The sequence below is a fragment of the Procambarus clarkii genome, chromosome 31, assembly GCF_040958095.1.
Source record: "Procambarus clarkii isolate CNS0578487 chromosome 31, FALCON_Pclarkii_2.0, whole genome shotgun sequence".
Taxonomy (NCBI): Eukaryota; Metazoa; Arthropoda; class Malacostraca; order Decapoda; family Cambaridae; genus Procambarus; species Procambarus clarkii.
Genome location: NC_091180.1, coordinates 13,934,879 through 13,949,878, shown reverse-complemented (window position 1 = coordinate 13,949,878; position 15,000 = coordinate 13,934,879). Strand labels below are relative to the sequence as shown.

General features: G+C 45.8%; 1 protein-coding gene across 1 annotated transcript in view; it reads right to left on the bottom strand.

Annotated features, from left to right (window-relative positions):
• The window catches only part of LOC123758678 (uncharacterized), an 18,768-nt gene extending 15,480 nt beyond the window's left edge, over positions 1–3,288 (bottom strand). The window contains exon 1 of the mRNA XM_069334358.1: positions 3,128–3,288. Within this exon, the coding sequence (XP_069190459.1) occupies positions 3,128–3,256 (129 nt within the window). The 5' untranslated portion in view covers positions 3,257–3,288. The remainder of the gene's footprint in view (positions 1–3,127) is intronic.
• Between the last annotated feature and the right edge of the window lie 11,712 nt (positions 3,289–15,000).

Genomic DNA, 15,000 nt, shown 5'->3' with positions numbered 1-15,000 from the left:
GTATTATGGCAGGTAGGTATTATGAGGTATTATGGCAGGTAGGTATTATGAGGTATTATGGCAGGTAGGTATTATGAGGTATTATGGCAGGTAGGTATTATGAGGTATTATGGCAGGTAGGTATTATGAGGTATTATGGCAGGTAGGTATTATGAGGTATTATGGCAGGTAGGTATTATGAGGTATTATGGCAGGTAGGTATTATGAGGTATTATGGCAGGTAGGTATTATGTGCTGGACCTCATAATCCTGGAAGCCAGTGACAGGTAAACCTGTAACCCCCCCCCCCCCCCCCTCTGTCCACTCAACAAGATGAGTGGCGCTGCCCAATAAACTCGCCCCTCGGGGCAAAATTTACAAATTTAGTATGTAACCCCCCCAGAGACCGTAGACCCGTAACTCACCCTTGAGGGACCTCCGTGACAGGTCAGCCCAAGTGACCTCAGATCATCTTGCAGAGTTAATTGAAATATTTCCTGGTTACTCCCTTATTTCAAGTAGACGATTAATCACTATAGTCTTGTCAAAAAAATTTTAAATTAAATTTTGCCCCGAGGGGCGAGTTTATTGGGCAGCGCCACTCATCTTGTGAGTGGACACACCGCTATAGTGACAGTATTGGGCAGCGCCACTCATCCTGTGAGTGGACACACCGCCATAGTGACAGTATTGGGCAGCGCCACTCATCCTGTGAGTGGACACACCGTCATAGTGACAGTATTGGGCAGCGTCACTCATCTTGTGAGTGGACACACCGCCATAGTGACAGTATTGGGCAGCGCCACTCATCCTGTGAGTGGACACACCGCCATAGTGACAGTATTGGGCAGCGTCACTCATCTTGTGAGTGAACATACCGCCATAGTGACAGTATTGGGCAGCGCCACTAATCTTATGAGTGAACATACCGCCATAGTGACAGTATTGGGCAGCGCCACTCATCCTGCGAGTGGACACACCGCTCTAGTGACAGTATTGGGCAGCGCCACTCATCCTGTGAGTGGTTACACCGCCATAGTGACAGTATTGGGCAGCGTCACTCATCCTGTGAGTGGACACACCGCCATAGTGACAGTATTGGGCAGCGTCACTCATCCTGTGAGTGGACACACCGCCATAGTGACAGTATTGGGCAGCGCCACTCATCCTGTGAGTGGACACACCGCCATAGTGACAGTATTGGGCAGCGCCACTCATCCTGTGAGTGGACACACCGCCATAGTGACAGTATTGGGCAGCGCCACTCATCCTGTGAGTGGACACACCGCCATAGCAGCATGTACAACACTCCCCAAAAGGAAGAAAACCCGCTGGGTTGTTCATCCTGTCACTTGTACCCAGACACAGCTGGGACTTGCTTAACTGTCTCAAGTGAACATCTCCTCAAACAAGAAGATTAACATCTGTCAACCCTTAAAAGCTTACGTTATCTTGCGGGTGCAAAATGGGGAAATCTTTTAAGAACAGTATCAATATTTGACAAATAGTGTTTTCCTAACTCAAACAATGTGGGGTTTATTATTCTACAGTTATTCCTAATGTCTCTCAGGTGTTCACATTCACGTAGATAGTGGTCAAGGCGGTGTCCATCACTCTCACCTCAGATTCTGCAACTTCACTGATCAACTGTTGTTTCCATTCCACATCTCCATGGATATTTGTATCCTAGACGGAATCTCGCTATTACTGATTCTCTCCCTCGTTTCCTCCTCTTCGGCCATAATGATTGGGATTGCCAGCAGCAACCATGTTATACCATCGTATAGATTCACTGGTTTGTGCTTCTATGCTCTTTTCCTCAGTTACCTTGTCACGGTGATGTTGCCTGATAATGCCTCTAATTTGTAGTTGAGTCTTGGGTATGAAGTATTCAATATGGTCTCCTTCAGCGCCTTCAGCAGCCAGCACATCTGCTCGTTCATTCCCACATATTCCAACAACAATCTCACAGCTCTCTTAATTTCAGCGACTATTGCAAGATTTTCTGCCTGATTTTTACTTAGGCTTTGCAGTGCTGCTTTTGAATCGGTGCAAATCACTGCACCATTAGTGTTCCGTTCAAGAAACCTTAACGCCATAACAATGGCAGTTAGCTCTGCTTGCGTTGAAGATGCATAGTTCTCAATACGTGCTTTTTCTTCATTTCTGCGTTGGAAGGTATTATCCTTGATTACCGTGTATGCTGCACCAGCCCTGCCATTGATAGGATTAGATGACCCGTCAGTGTAGATTTGATCTAGTTCATCTCTGGCTTCTTTATAAATTTCCTCGAGATACTTGTGCCTCATTTCTTGTGGTATCATGTTGGATTTTTTCATTGCCATTTCATTGATGATGATCTTGCCTGAGTCATCCTCCCAGGGAGGTAACCTCTCTACAGGCAGGAGCTCACGGGCTTGCTCAAGCAGGTGAAGCTCTTCGAGGTAGCAGACTGATCTGTGATGCCATTTTTTGCTTCTCCTGTTTCCCCCTGAAAGTAGCACAGAGCTCAGTTTTTTTACAGACTTAATAAGCCTCATTGGAAGGTCAGCCAAGTGACCTTAGATCATCTTGCAGACTCCTTGACGTGTTGACTTCAAGGTTAAGTGTGCAAAAACACTTTTAATTGAAAATTCCCTGATTTCGCAAATCTTGTGGGAACGTTCGGGGTGGTCTCGCTCCTAGCTGATTCAGCAAAACCAAGAATTTTCAATTAAATTTCTAAATTTCAATTAATTTTTTGTAAATTCCTCTGGGTGTTACAAGTATATATCACGTTCTCTCTCACACAACCCCTTCCCCCCCATTTCTTACCTCCCTCCCTCCGGAGCCGGTCGGCCGAGCGGACAGCACGCTGGACTTGTGATCCTGTGGTCTTGGGTTCGATCCCAGGTGTCGGCGAGAAACAATGGGCAGAGTTTCTTTCACCCTATACCCCTGTTACCTAGCAGTAAAATAAGTAGTTGGGTGTTAGTCAGCTGTCACGGGCTGCTTCCTGGGGGTGGAGGCCTGGTCGAGGACCGGGCCGCGGGGGACATTAAAGCCCCGAAATCATCTCGAGATAACCTCAAGATAACCTCCCTTCCCTCCCCTCCCCCATTCCATTTCCCCTCCCTCCTCCCTCTCTCACCTTCCCTCCCTCTCTCACCTTCCTGTTGCTGGCGTAGGTACACTTGCAGCCAGGTGGACAGTTCTGGTCCCAGTCGGCCAGCGCGGGCGTCACCACCACCAGAGCCGCCCACGCCGCCCACCACACCCCCGCCCGGCGCCCGCCCATCGCCTCTCTACCGTCACCGGCTGGTCATCTCTGTGGGAGAAGAGAGAGTTATGATTAGTTGGTGTTTTATAGAGTCATTAGGCGATAATCTAGAGTCGTCGACCTGGAGAGAAGTCAAACCAGAGGGGACAAGGCTCTGTGGCCAAACCTGACTCGAATCACTTGGCATGGAGAATCACAGGTAAAACTTAGTCTGTCTGTTATCCTCTAGTCACAAGAGGAACATTGCTAAACGCATTCTTGCATCAGCGATGCGCATTCATTTGTTTGTTTCTGTAATATTTCTCATATTTGTTGGATGTATCATGAGGATAATCTTAGTGATGAGGAGGAATTGAACTTTACATTATTGTGCACCCCATACCCATCCCGTGGGCGGTGGTGGAATGGGTTACAGAGGCACATAATGGGTCCAGGAACTGAAGCCCAGAGTTCGTTTAGCTAAGCTAGTTACGCAAGTGCTAATTATATATATATATATATATATATATATATATATATATATATATATATATATATATATATATATATATATATATATATATATATATATATATATATATGTCGTACCTAGTAGCCAGAACTCACTTCTCAGCCTACTATGCAAGGCCCAATTTGCCTAATAAGCCAAGTTTTCATGAATTAATTGTTTTTCGACTACCTAACCTAACCTAACTTTTTCGGCTACCTAACCTAACCTAACCTATAAAGATAGGTTAGGTTAGGTTAGGTTAGGTAGGGTTGGTTAGGTTCGGTCATATATCTACGTTAATTTTAACTCCAATAAAAAAAAATTGACCTCATACGTAATGAAATGGGTAGCTTTATCATTTCATAAGAAAAAAATTAGAGAAAATATATTAATTCAGGAAAACTTGGCTTATTAGGCAAATCGGGCCTTGAATAGTAGGCTGAGAAGTGAGTTCTGGCTACTAGGTACGACATTATATATATATGTATATATATATATATATGTATATATATATATATATATATATATATATATATATATATATATATATATATATATATATATATATATATAATAATAATAATTTACACATATACATATCAATAATAATAACAAGTGATTTAACAAGAGGCACACAACAGTCACTATACAAGGCACTTTACATCTATGGTGAGTCACAACAGTTACTAGTCTTGCTCCACACCCACCCAACTGGGCGGCAGCTTTACAGTCATGTGCTACACACCCACCCAACTGGGCGGCAGCTTTACAGTCATGTGCTACACACCCACCCAACTGGGCGGCAGCTTTACAGTCATGTGCTACACACCCACCCAACTGGGCGGCAGCTTTACAGTCATGTGCTACACACCCACCCAACTGGGCGGCAGCTTTACAGCCATGTGCTACACACCCACCCAACTGGGCGGCAGCTTTACAGTCATGTGCTCCACACCCACCCAACTGGGCGGCAGCTTTACAGTCATGTGCTCCACACCCACCCAACTGGGCGGCAGCTTTACAGTCATGTGCTACACACCCACCCAACTGGGCGGCAGCTTTACAGTCATGTGCTCCACACCCACCCAACTGGGCGGCAGCTTTACAGTCATGTGCTACACACCCACCCAACTGGGCGGCAGCTTTACAGTCATGTGCTACACACCCACCCAACTGGGCGGCAGCTTTACAGCCATGTGCTACACACCCACCCAACTGGGCGGCAGCTTTACAGTCATGTGCTCCACACCCACCCAACTGGGCGGCAGCTTTACAGTCATGTGCTCCACACCCACCCAACTGGGCGGCAGCTTTACAGTCATGTGCTCCACACCCACCCAACTGGGCGGCAGCTTTACAGTCATGTGCTCCACACCCACCCAACTGGGCGGCATCTTTACAGTCATGTGCTCCACACCCACCCAACTGGGCGGCAGCTTTACAGTCATGTGCTCCACACCCACCCAACTGGGCGGCAGCTTTACAGTCATGTGCTCCACACCCACCCAACTGGGCGGCAGCTTTACAGTCATGTGCTCCACACCCACCCAACTGGGCGGCAGCTTTACGGTCATGTGCTCCACACCCACCCAACTGGGCGGCAGCTTTACAGTCATGTGCTCCACACCCACCCAACTGGGCGGCAGCTTTAGTCATGTGCTCCACACCCACCCAACTGGGCGGCAGCTTGCAGGCTGCACCTACAGTAAGCAAATTTTGGATATTTGGTTAAAATTCCCGGCAGAAACATCATTATGAATGAAGTACTTACACATTTTTTGGACTCCATTGGTGGTATCTCTGAATTCCGCGAAAGCCAATGATCAAGAGAAAGCGCCAAGCCATTACTACTATAAAGCACTTGGATGGGATCAGGATAAGGATTTGGGATGGGACGGAGGGAAGGAATGGTGCCCAACCACTTGGACGGTCGGGGATTGAACGCCGACCTGCATGAAGCGAGACCGTCGCTCTACCGGCCAGCCGCAAGTGGTTGGGTACGCTACAGACCTCTGATTATTTAGCATGGGTGGAACACGAACAAGGGGACACAGGTGGAAACTGAGTACCCACATGAGCCACAGGAACGTTAGAAGGAACTTTTTCAGTGTCAGAGTAGTTAACAGATGGAATGCATTAGGCAGTGATGTGGTGGAGGCTGACTCCATACACAGTTTTAAATGTAGATATGATAGAGCCCAGTAGGCTCAGGAACCTGTACACCAGTTGATTGACAGTTGAGAGGCGGGACCAAAGAGCCAGAGCTCAACCCCCCCCCCCCCAAGCACAACTAGGATAATACAACACCAACAAAACTACAACATTTCCTCCCTAGTCTGTCACCGAACACAGAGATAATAAACTTATAACTTCAGTAATAAACACGGGAGGAAACGCTGGGTTAATCACCAATTTCCTCTCCTCAAGTGACCATAACGATAAATTACCACAACATAATACTGCCACAAATCAAAACACTCGAGACGCACTTGAAGGCCATCTTAAGTAGGCTATAAAGTGCGACCACTGAACCACAACGCCACATTTCCGTCCGAAAAAAACACTTTCCCGCCAAAATTGCCTTCAGCCTTGGCGCGTAAACACCGCCACGGGCGCCAACCGCCTCAAATTCCCGCCAGAAAAGGGGGGGACTAGGAAATATATCGGTGGAGAGTTCTCAGGTTAAAACAGTGGTGCTTTAAGAGGCTCTGAGGCAGCTTTAGTGGGGAATTGGGTCGTTGGCGGATAGGCTCTTGTCCCTTCTTTCCCTACCCAGTACCGGACCACAAATTGGGGGATAGTACGCTGTTGTGGTTGGCGCCTTTGATACCTTGGTATTGTGGTGGTAACTTCCGGTTGCAGATCGTTGGCGCCACGAGTTTTACACCATTTATTTGGTGTTGTTTTTGTCTTTGAAGCAATGTTTATCTTCTGGTGGTGGTGAAGATGCTGGTGGTGGTGGTGGTGGTGGTGGTGGTGGTGGTGGTGGTAGTGGTAGTGCTTGTGGTGGTGGTGGTGGTGGTGAAGGTGCTTGTGGTGGTGGTGGTGGTGGTGGTAGTGCTTGTGGTGGTGGAGGCACATGTGTTGAAAGTAGAGTCCAACATCCCCCAAAACAGCCAAACAGGGAGGAATAAGTCTCACTGGTCCCACACAACCACAGGGGAGTGGTGTTCACCATTACAGGATGCGATGCTGTTAGTCTATCCCTTATCCTTCACCCAGAACATAGACACAAGCCACACTCGCCTGCTATACTGGCCTACAGAGCAAGCAATCTCCTCCACGCCGGAGATTCTCCATACATTGTAGCAAGACTTGGTAGGATAAGAAGCAAGAGAATGTGAAACCTTTGCGATTGGCGACCCAATCAGTTCTCAAGATGTGACAATCAACCAATTTGTACTTTTGTAGCGTGCTCAATGGTTCGCTTGTTAAGCAGTGTGTGCAGAATATATGAGCATTTAGTACTGTTCCGACACCCACATTAGTGGGTGTCAGTGTGGGTGGGGTCAGTGGCTGAGTGGACAGCGCTTGGAACTCGTAATCTTAGGGTCCGGGTTCGACCCCGGGCGATGGCAAAAACAAGTGAGCAGACTTTCTTTCACTTCTGATGCACCTGTTCCCTAGCAGTAAATAGGTACCTGGGAGTTAGACAGCTGCTACTGGCTGCTTCCTGGGTGGGTGTGGGTGTGTACTCGCCTAATTGTGTTTGCGGGGGTTAAGCTCTGGCTCTTTGGTCCCGCCTCTCAACCGTCAATCAACTGGTGTACAGGTTCCTGAGCCTATTGGGCTCTATCATATCTACACTTGAAACTGTGTATGGAGTCAGCCTCCACCACATCACCTCCTAATGCATGCCATTTGTCAACCACTCTGACACTAAAAAAGTTCTTTCTAATATCTCTGTGGCTCATTTGGGCACTCAGTTTCCACCTGTGTCCCCTTGTTCGTTAGTAACAATTGATTGACAGTTAAGAGGCGGGCGAAAGAACAGAGCTCAACCCCCGCAAGCACAACTAGGTGAATACAACTAGGTGAATACACACACACACACACAACCTATATATTATGTGAGAAATCTTTAAAGAATTCTGATAAAGAAAGAGATCTAGGAGTGGTTCTAGATAGAAAACTATCACCTGAGGACCACATAAAGAATATTGTGCGAGGAGCCTATGCCACGCTTTCTAACTTCAGAATTTCTTTTAAATACATGGATGGCGATATACTAAAGAAATTGTTCACGACTTTTGTTAGGCCAAAGCTAGAATATGCAGCTGTTGTGTGGTGCCCATATCTTAAGAAGCACATCAACAAACTGGAAAAGGTACAAAGACATGCTACTAAGTGGCTCCCAGAACTGAAGGGCAAGAGCTACGAGAAGAGGTTAGAGGCATTAAATATGCCAAAACTAGAAGACAGAAGAAAAAGAGGTGATATGATCTCTACATACAAAATAGTAACAGGAATTGATAAAATCGATAGGGAAGATTTCCTGAGACCTGGAACTTTAAGAACAAGAGGTCTTAGATTCAAACTAGCTAAACACAGATGCCGAAGAAATATAAGAAAATTCACTTTCGCAAACAGAGTGGTAGACGGTTGGAACCAGTTAGGGGAGAAGGTGGTGGAGGCCAAGACCGTCAGTAGTTTCAAAGCGTTATATGACAAAGAGTGCTGGGAAGACGGGTGAGTGGGTGCTGCCCAATACTGTCACTATGGCGGTGTGTCCACTCACAGGATGAGTGGCGCTGCCCAATACTGCCACTATGGCGGTGTGTCCACTCACAGGATGAGTGGCGCTGCCCAATACTGTCACTATGGCGGTGTGTCCACTCACAGGATGAGTGGCGCTGCCCAATACTGTCACTATGGCGGTGTGTCCACTCACAGGATGAGTGGTGCTGCCCAATACTGTCACTATGGCGGTGTGTCCACTCACAGGATGAGTGGCGCTGCCCAATACTGTCACTATGGCTGTGTGTCCACTCACAGGATGAGTGGCGCTGCCCAATACTGTCACTATGGCGGTGTGTCCACTCACAGGATGAGTGGCGCTGCCCAATACTGTCACTATGGCGGTGTGTCCACTCACAGGATGAGTGGCGCTGCCCAATACTGTCACTATGGCGGTGTGTCCACTCACAGGATGAGTGGCGCTGCCCAATACTGTCACTATGGCGGTGTGTCCACTCACAGGATGAGTGACGCTGCCCAATACTGTCACTATGGCGGTGTGTCCACTCACAGGATGAGTGGCGCTGTCCAATAAGTCACAGGTAGACAGTGAGTTACAGGAAGAGAGGGCATATGATCACAGCATACAAGATACTGCCCGTAATAAACAGAGTGGGCAACAAGAGGACACAGGTGGAAACTGGACACACAAATGAGCTGAAGGAATGCCAGGAAACACTCGTATACCCTGTAACGGATGTTCAACAACAGGGAGCCGGTCGGCCGAGCGGACAGCACGCGGGGCTTGTGATCCTGTGGTCCTGGGTTCGATCCCAGGCGCCGGCGAGAAACAATGAGCAGAGTTTCTTTCACCCTATGCCCCTGTTACCTAGCAGTAAAATAGGTACCTGCGTGTTAGTCAGCTGTCACGGGCTGCTTCCTGGTGGTGGAGGCCTGGTCGAGGACCGGGTCGCGGGGACACTAAAAGCCCCGAAATCATCTCAAGATAACAAGTGGAATGCACTGAATGTAGTAGTTGTAGAAGCCACCTCCATCCACAACTTCATGGGCCAGATCCCACAAATACCTCCAGCGTCAGAAGAGTTAAATTATAACACAATAGATACTAGGAGGCCTAGACTGGAGGCCTAGACTGGAGGCCTAGACTGGAGGCCTAGACTGGTATCATCACTATTTCTTGTTTCTTTTTCGTTTTTTTCTTCCTTCCTGCTCGTCGCCACACCCACCACCGTAGTAAAGGCAGTGATTAGCCTCAGCCTAAGCTCCACTGAATAAAAAAGGGGCAAACCATTAACGTTGAGGCGAGGGGAGAGAGGGGGGGAGAGAGGGAGAGAGGGGGGGAGAGAGGGGGGGAGAGAGGGGGGGAGAGAGAGGGGGAGAGGGGGGGAGAGAGAGGGAGAGAGGGGGGAGAGGGAGGGAGAGAGGGGGAGAGAGAGGGAGAGAGAGGGGGAGAGAGAGAGGGGGGGAGAGAGAGGGGGGGAGAGAGAGAGGGGGGGAGAGAGAGAGGGGGGGAGAGAGAGAGGGGGGGAGAGAGAGAGGGGGGGAGAGAGAGGGGGGGAGAGAGAGAGGGGGAGAGAGAGAGGGGGAGAGAGAGAGGGGGAGAGAGAGAGAGGGGGAGAGAGAGAGAGGGGGAGAGAGAGAGAGGGGGAGAGAGAGAGAGGGGGAGAGAGAGAGAGGGGGAGAGAGAGAGAGGGGGGGAGAGAGAGAGGGGGGGAGAGAGAGAGGGGGGGAGAGAGAGAGAGAGAGAGGAGGAGAGAGAGAGAGAGGAGGAGAGAGAGAGAGAGGAGGAGAGAGAGAGCATTGAAGGGAGGGGGAGAAGAAAGGGGGGGTATGGTGGTGGGGGCAAGTATGGAGTCAGGCCACTGGGTAAACCCCCCTATTAACCCCCTCCCCCCCCACTCCCCAGACGAGTGATGTCAGAGATGTCCTCCCCCCCCCCCTCCCCCCATCCTCTCAAGTCCTTCCATCTCACATGAGTCACCACTCAGTGGCGCGGCCTGTTAATCCAAGTACATGGACTCGTAGATAACTGTACACGACCCCCCCCCATCCTTACATAATGTTACAGGACCCCCCCCCCCTACATAATGGTACAGGACCCCCTCCACATAATTGTACAGGACCCCCCCCTACATAATTCTACAGAACCCCTACATAACCTTTTTCCTGCACAACGGTAATAATGAAAATATAAAAACAGAAACCACGTACAAAACGCAGGCAAATCATAACATAGAACGAAAAGGCAATGTAAAGGATCTGGGTGTACTCATGTCGGAAGACCTTACCTTTAAAGAACACAATAAAGTAGCCGTCACAACTGCAAGAAAAATGACAGGTTGGATAACAAGAACTTTTCACACTAGAGATGCTATACCGATGACGATACTTTTCAAAACGCTAGTGCTCTCTAGAGTGGAGTACTGCTGCACAATGACAGCCCCTTTCAAAGCTGGAGAAATTGCTGACCTGGAGAGCGTGCAGAGATCCTTTACTGCTAGAATCCACTCAGTAAAACATCTAAACTATTGGGACCGACTAAAGAGCCTAAATCTGTGTTCTCTTGAGCGCAGGCGGGAGAGATACATAATAATTTACACGTGGAAAATAGTAGAGGGGCTGGTCCCAAACCTGCACACAGAAATAACACCACATGAGACCAGAAGACATGGCAGGATGTGCAGAATACCCCCGTTGAAGAGCAGACGTGCAACAGGTACTCTGAGAGAGAACTCTATCAACATCAGAGGCCCGAGACTGTTCAACACGCTTCCACTACACATAAGGGACATAACTGGCCGACCCCTCGCAGTGTTCAAGAGAGAACTATCAACATCAGAGGCCCGAGACTGTTCAATACGCTTCCACTACACATAAGGGACATAACTGGCCGACCCCTCGCAGTGTTCAAGAGAGAACTATCAACATCAGAGGCCCGAGACTGTTCAACACGCTTCCACTACACATAAGGGACATAACTGGCCGACCCCTCACAGTGTTCAAGAGAGAACTATCAACATCAGAGGCCCGAGACTGTTCAACACGCTTCCACTACACATAAGGGACATAACTGGCCGACCCCTCGCAGTGTTCAAGAGAGAACTATCAACATCAGAGGCCCGAGACTGTTCAACACGCTTCCACTACACATAAGGGACATAACTGGCCGACCCCTCGCAGTGTTCAAGAGAGAACTATCAACATCAGAGGCCCGAGACTGTTCAACACGCTTCCACTACACATAAGGGACATAACTGGCCGACCCCTCGCAGTGTTCAAGAGAGAACTATCAACATCAGATGCCCGAGACTGTTCAACACGCTTCCACTACACATAAGGGACATAACTGGCCGACCCCTCACAGTGTTCAAGAGAGAACTGGATAAACACCTACAAAGGATACCTGATCAACCAGGCTGTGACAACGAGGAGGCCTGGTCGACGACCGGGCCGCGGGGTCGCTAAGCCCCGAAATCATCTGAAGGTAACCATCTCAAGGTAACTGTACAGGGCCTCTTACATAACTATACCGGACCCCTATATTATATTATATATATATATATATATATATATATATATATATATATATATATATATATATATATATATATATATATATATGCAATTGACGATCACAAAACACTGATCATTTTATGCGGAAAATCCACAGAGAAATATGAAAGGTGTTTAATGTTAGTACTGGAATGTACAAACTTGATACATTTTTAAGTTATAATATTGCACAACAGTTTAAGAAACAACTCTGATAGAGAGGCTTACAATGTCTCATTATAACATTATAATGAGATATATATCCTCCCCCTTCTCCCTTCTCCTTAGTCAGTCTGGTGTTGACAAAGGCTTTAACAAAGCCGAAACGTTCACCTCCTTTCATATTTCTCTGTGGATTTTCCGCATAAAATGATCAGTGTTTTGTGATCGTCAATTGCATCAATGGATACCACGTGCCAGTTGCTCGCCTTCTCCTCTCTCTACCCTTCCCTTAAACCTTTTGTTACTAAACTTCGTTCTGCTTTAGTGAAATCTCATTGCTTAAAAATTCGTCTTCGTTTTCTTCGAAAATGCCTCAGTGAACAAGTGCTTCCCCGTTCATTATTACCCAACAGCGTTCTTAAATTGTCAGATCAGCCTTTTGATGAGATACCCCGCATAGTGCTTATGAAAAACATCGATTTACTTAAATTTGAAGTTCGTGAATGTTTTAAAGTTGTGAATAACTGTAAGTACGCTTTTCTCCAAGCCATTCCGCCTGAGTGGAACCGTTGTATGATGGATTACTGTTATACTACTTTGAGGTCTACCTGCAGAAAGGTGAGTACTAAACTTGATTTCAAATTAAAGAAACTTATTCAACAAAGTGACTGGAATAAACACTCCAACCGGGATTTTGTTATAAACCTCTCGGATAGACAGCTTGATAATGACACGATTACTGCATTAGGATATGGCCTGAGCTTTGCCACATCTAACGGAACAGTCAATTATGTAGATATTGCCAAAGGGTTCAGCAATCTTGAAAAGTATAGCAATGTCTCAGTTGAAGATATTAATGTGTGCAAAGGTATGATGTATGGCGTTTTACTTAACAATTCTGTTCCTAATTGTCCAAGTCGATTTGTTCATGCGTTCAAAAATCTCAAAAAAGATAGTTCATTACATATTACCAAGGCTGATAAGTCAAATGCAGTAGTTATTATGAATAAAGATGACTATGTCCGAAAAATGGAGTTACTCTTGGAAGACAGGGATACTTATCTATTGGTTAACAGAGATCCTACTGAAAAAGTGATTGCACATTTTAACAAAACTCTTAAAACTGTGTGTAAAGGCGATAAAGAGTTGATATCTAGGCTAACAAGTCGATCCCCCTCTCTTCCTTACATGTATGGTCTTATAAAAACTCATAAGCCATATAATCCGGCAAGGCCGATTATTAGTTCAGTTGGTTCGGCGGCTTATAAACTCTCTAAGTGGTTAGTCAAAGTTTTGTCCCCTTTAGTTGGTACTATTTCCAACTCACACTTGACAAACAATGTGGACTTAGTTAATAAGCTATCCACACTGAATTTAAATTTTGATTTTAAACTTATAAGTTTCGATGTGACCTCTTTATTCACTAAAGTTCCTGTTGATGATCTGTTAGAATTTCTACGTGAGGAACTGCCTAAATATAATTTGAGCTTGCAGACCAATAAAGTATTGGAACTTATTAAATTGTGTATAAAAGACAATTATTTTAGTTTTAATGGAAAATTTTTCAAACAAACATTTGGTATGGCGATGGGCAATCCCCTGTCCCCAGTTTTAAGCAATTTGTATATGGAATTCTTTGAAACAAAAATCTTATCCAGGATTATCCCGGCTAATGTGGTTTGGTATAGGTATGTTGATGATATTTTGTGCTTATGGCCGTGCAACAAAGACCAGATAGTTTTTCTTAATGAACTCAATTCTTTGGTACCTTCAATAAAATTCACTTGTGAAACTGAGGAAAATGGTACTCTTCCGTTTTTGGACATTATGATTCATAGAGTCACTAGAAAGTTCAAATTTATTGTGTATAGGAAACCTACCAACGTGGGGTCGTATGTTCATTTTTATTCGAATCATCATAGTAAAGTTAAACAGGCAGTATTTTCAGGACTGTTTCTACGAGCTTTGAGGATTTGCAGCCCTGAGTTTTTTGATGAAGAGATTGCTAAAATATATGAAATTGGGAAGAGTTTACAATATCCTAAGAGGTTTTTGGATTTCTCGTTTGTACAAGCCAAGCGTACGTTTTATAATCACGTCCCTAAGGCGAAACCAAAAATTATTAACTCATTGGTGGTACCTTATGCGAGTGGACTTGAAAAATTGTCTCTGATTTTTAAGAAACTTAATATAAATTTGGTGTTTACTAATAGTACGATCAAATCCAATTTAATAAAAAACTCCCCTGATACAGCAGGTTGTGTGTATTCGATTCCCTGCAATGATTGTGATTCTGTGTACCTTGGACAAACAGGAAAGTCCTTACAATTGCGGTTGTCACAACATGCTTATAGTATTAGAACTGCCCAAACGTCTAATGCATTGTATCTACATACGAGTTTATGCGATCACAATATTAACTGGAATGGGGCAAAAAGCATTACCAATTGTGGGGATTTCGTGGAACGGAATTTGATTGAGTCTGCTCTAATCAGTCAGTGTCCAAATCTTCTTAATGTTAGTACTGGAATGTACAAACTTGATCCATTTTTAAGTTATAATATTGCACAACAGTTTAAGAAACAACTCTGATAGAGAGGCTTACAATGTCTCATTATAATTGTATATTCATATATTGTGTGTTCATGAGGCTTTTCTTTAATCTTTCATCCTTATTCTCTGACCGCTTAATCCTCTTTGACCATTTTAAGCTAAGCTATACCTGATTTTGGTTAATTACACCTGACCAACCCTAGGGATGGGTTGGTCATATATATATATATATATATATATATATATATATATATATATATATATATATACACACACACAGAGCCACGCCTCATATATTGGGGAGAGG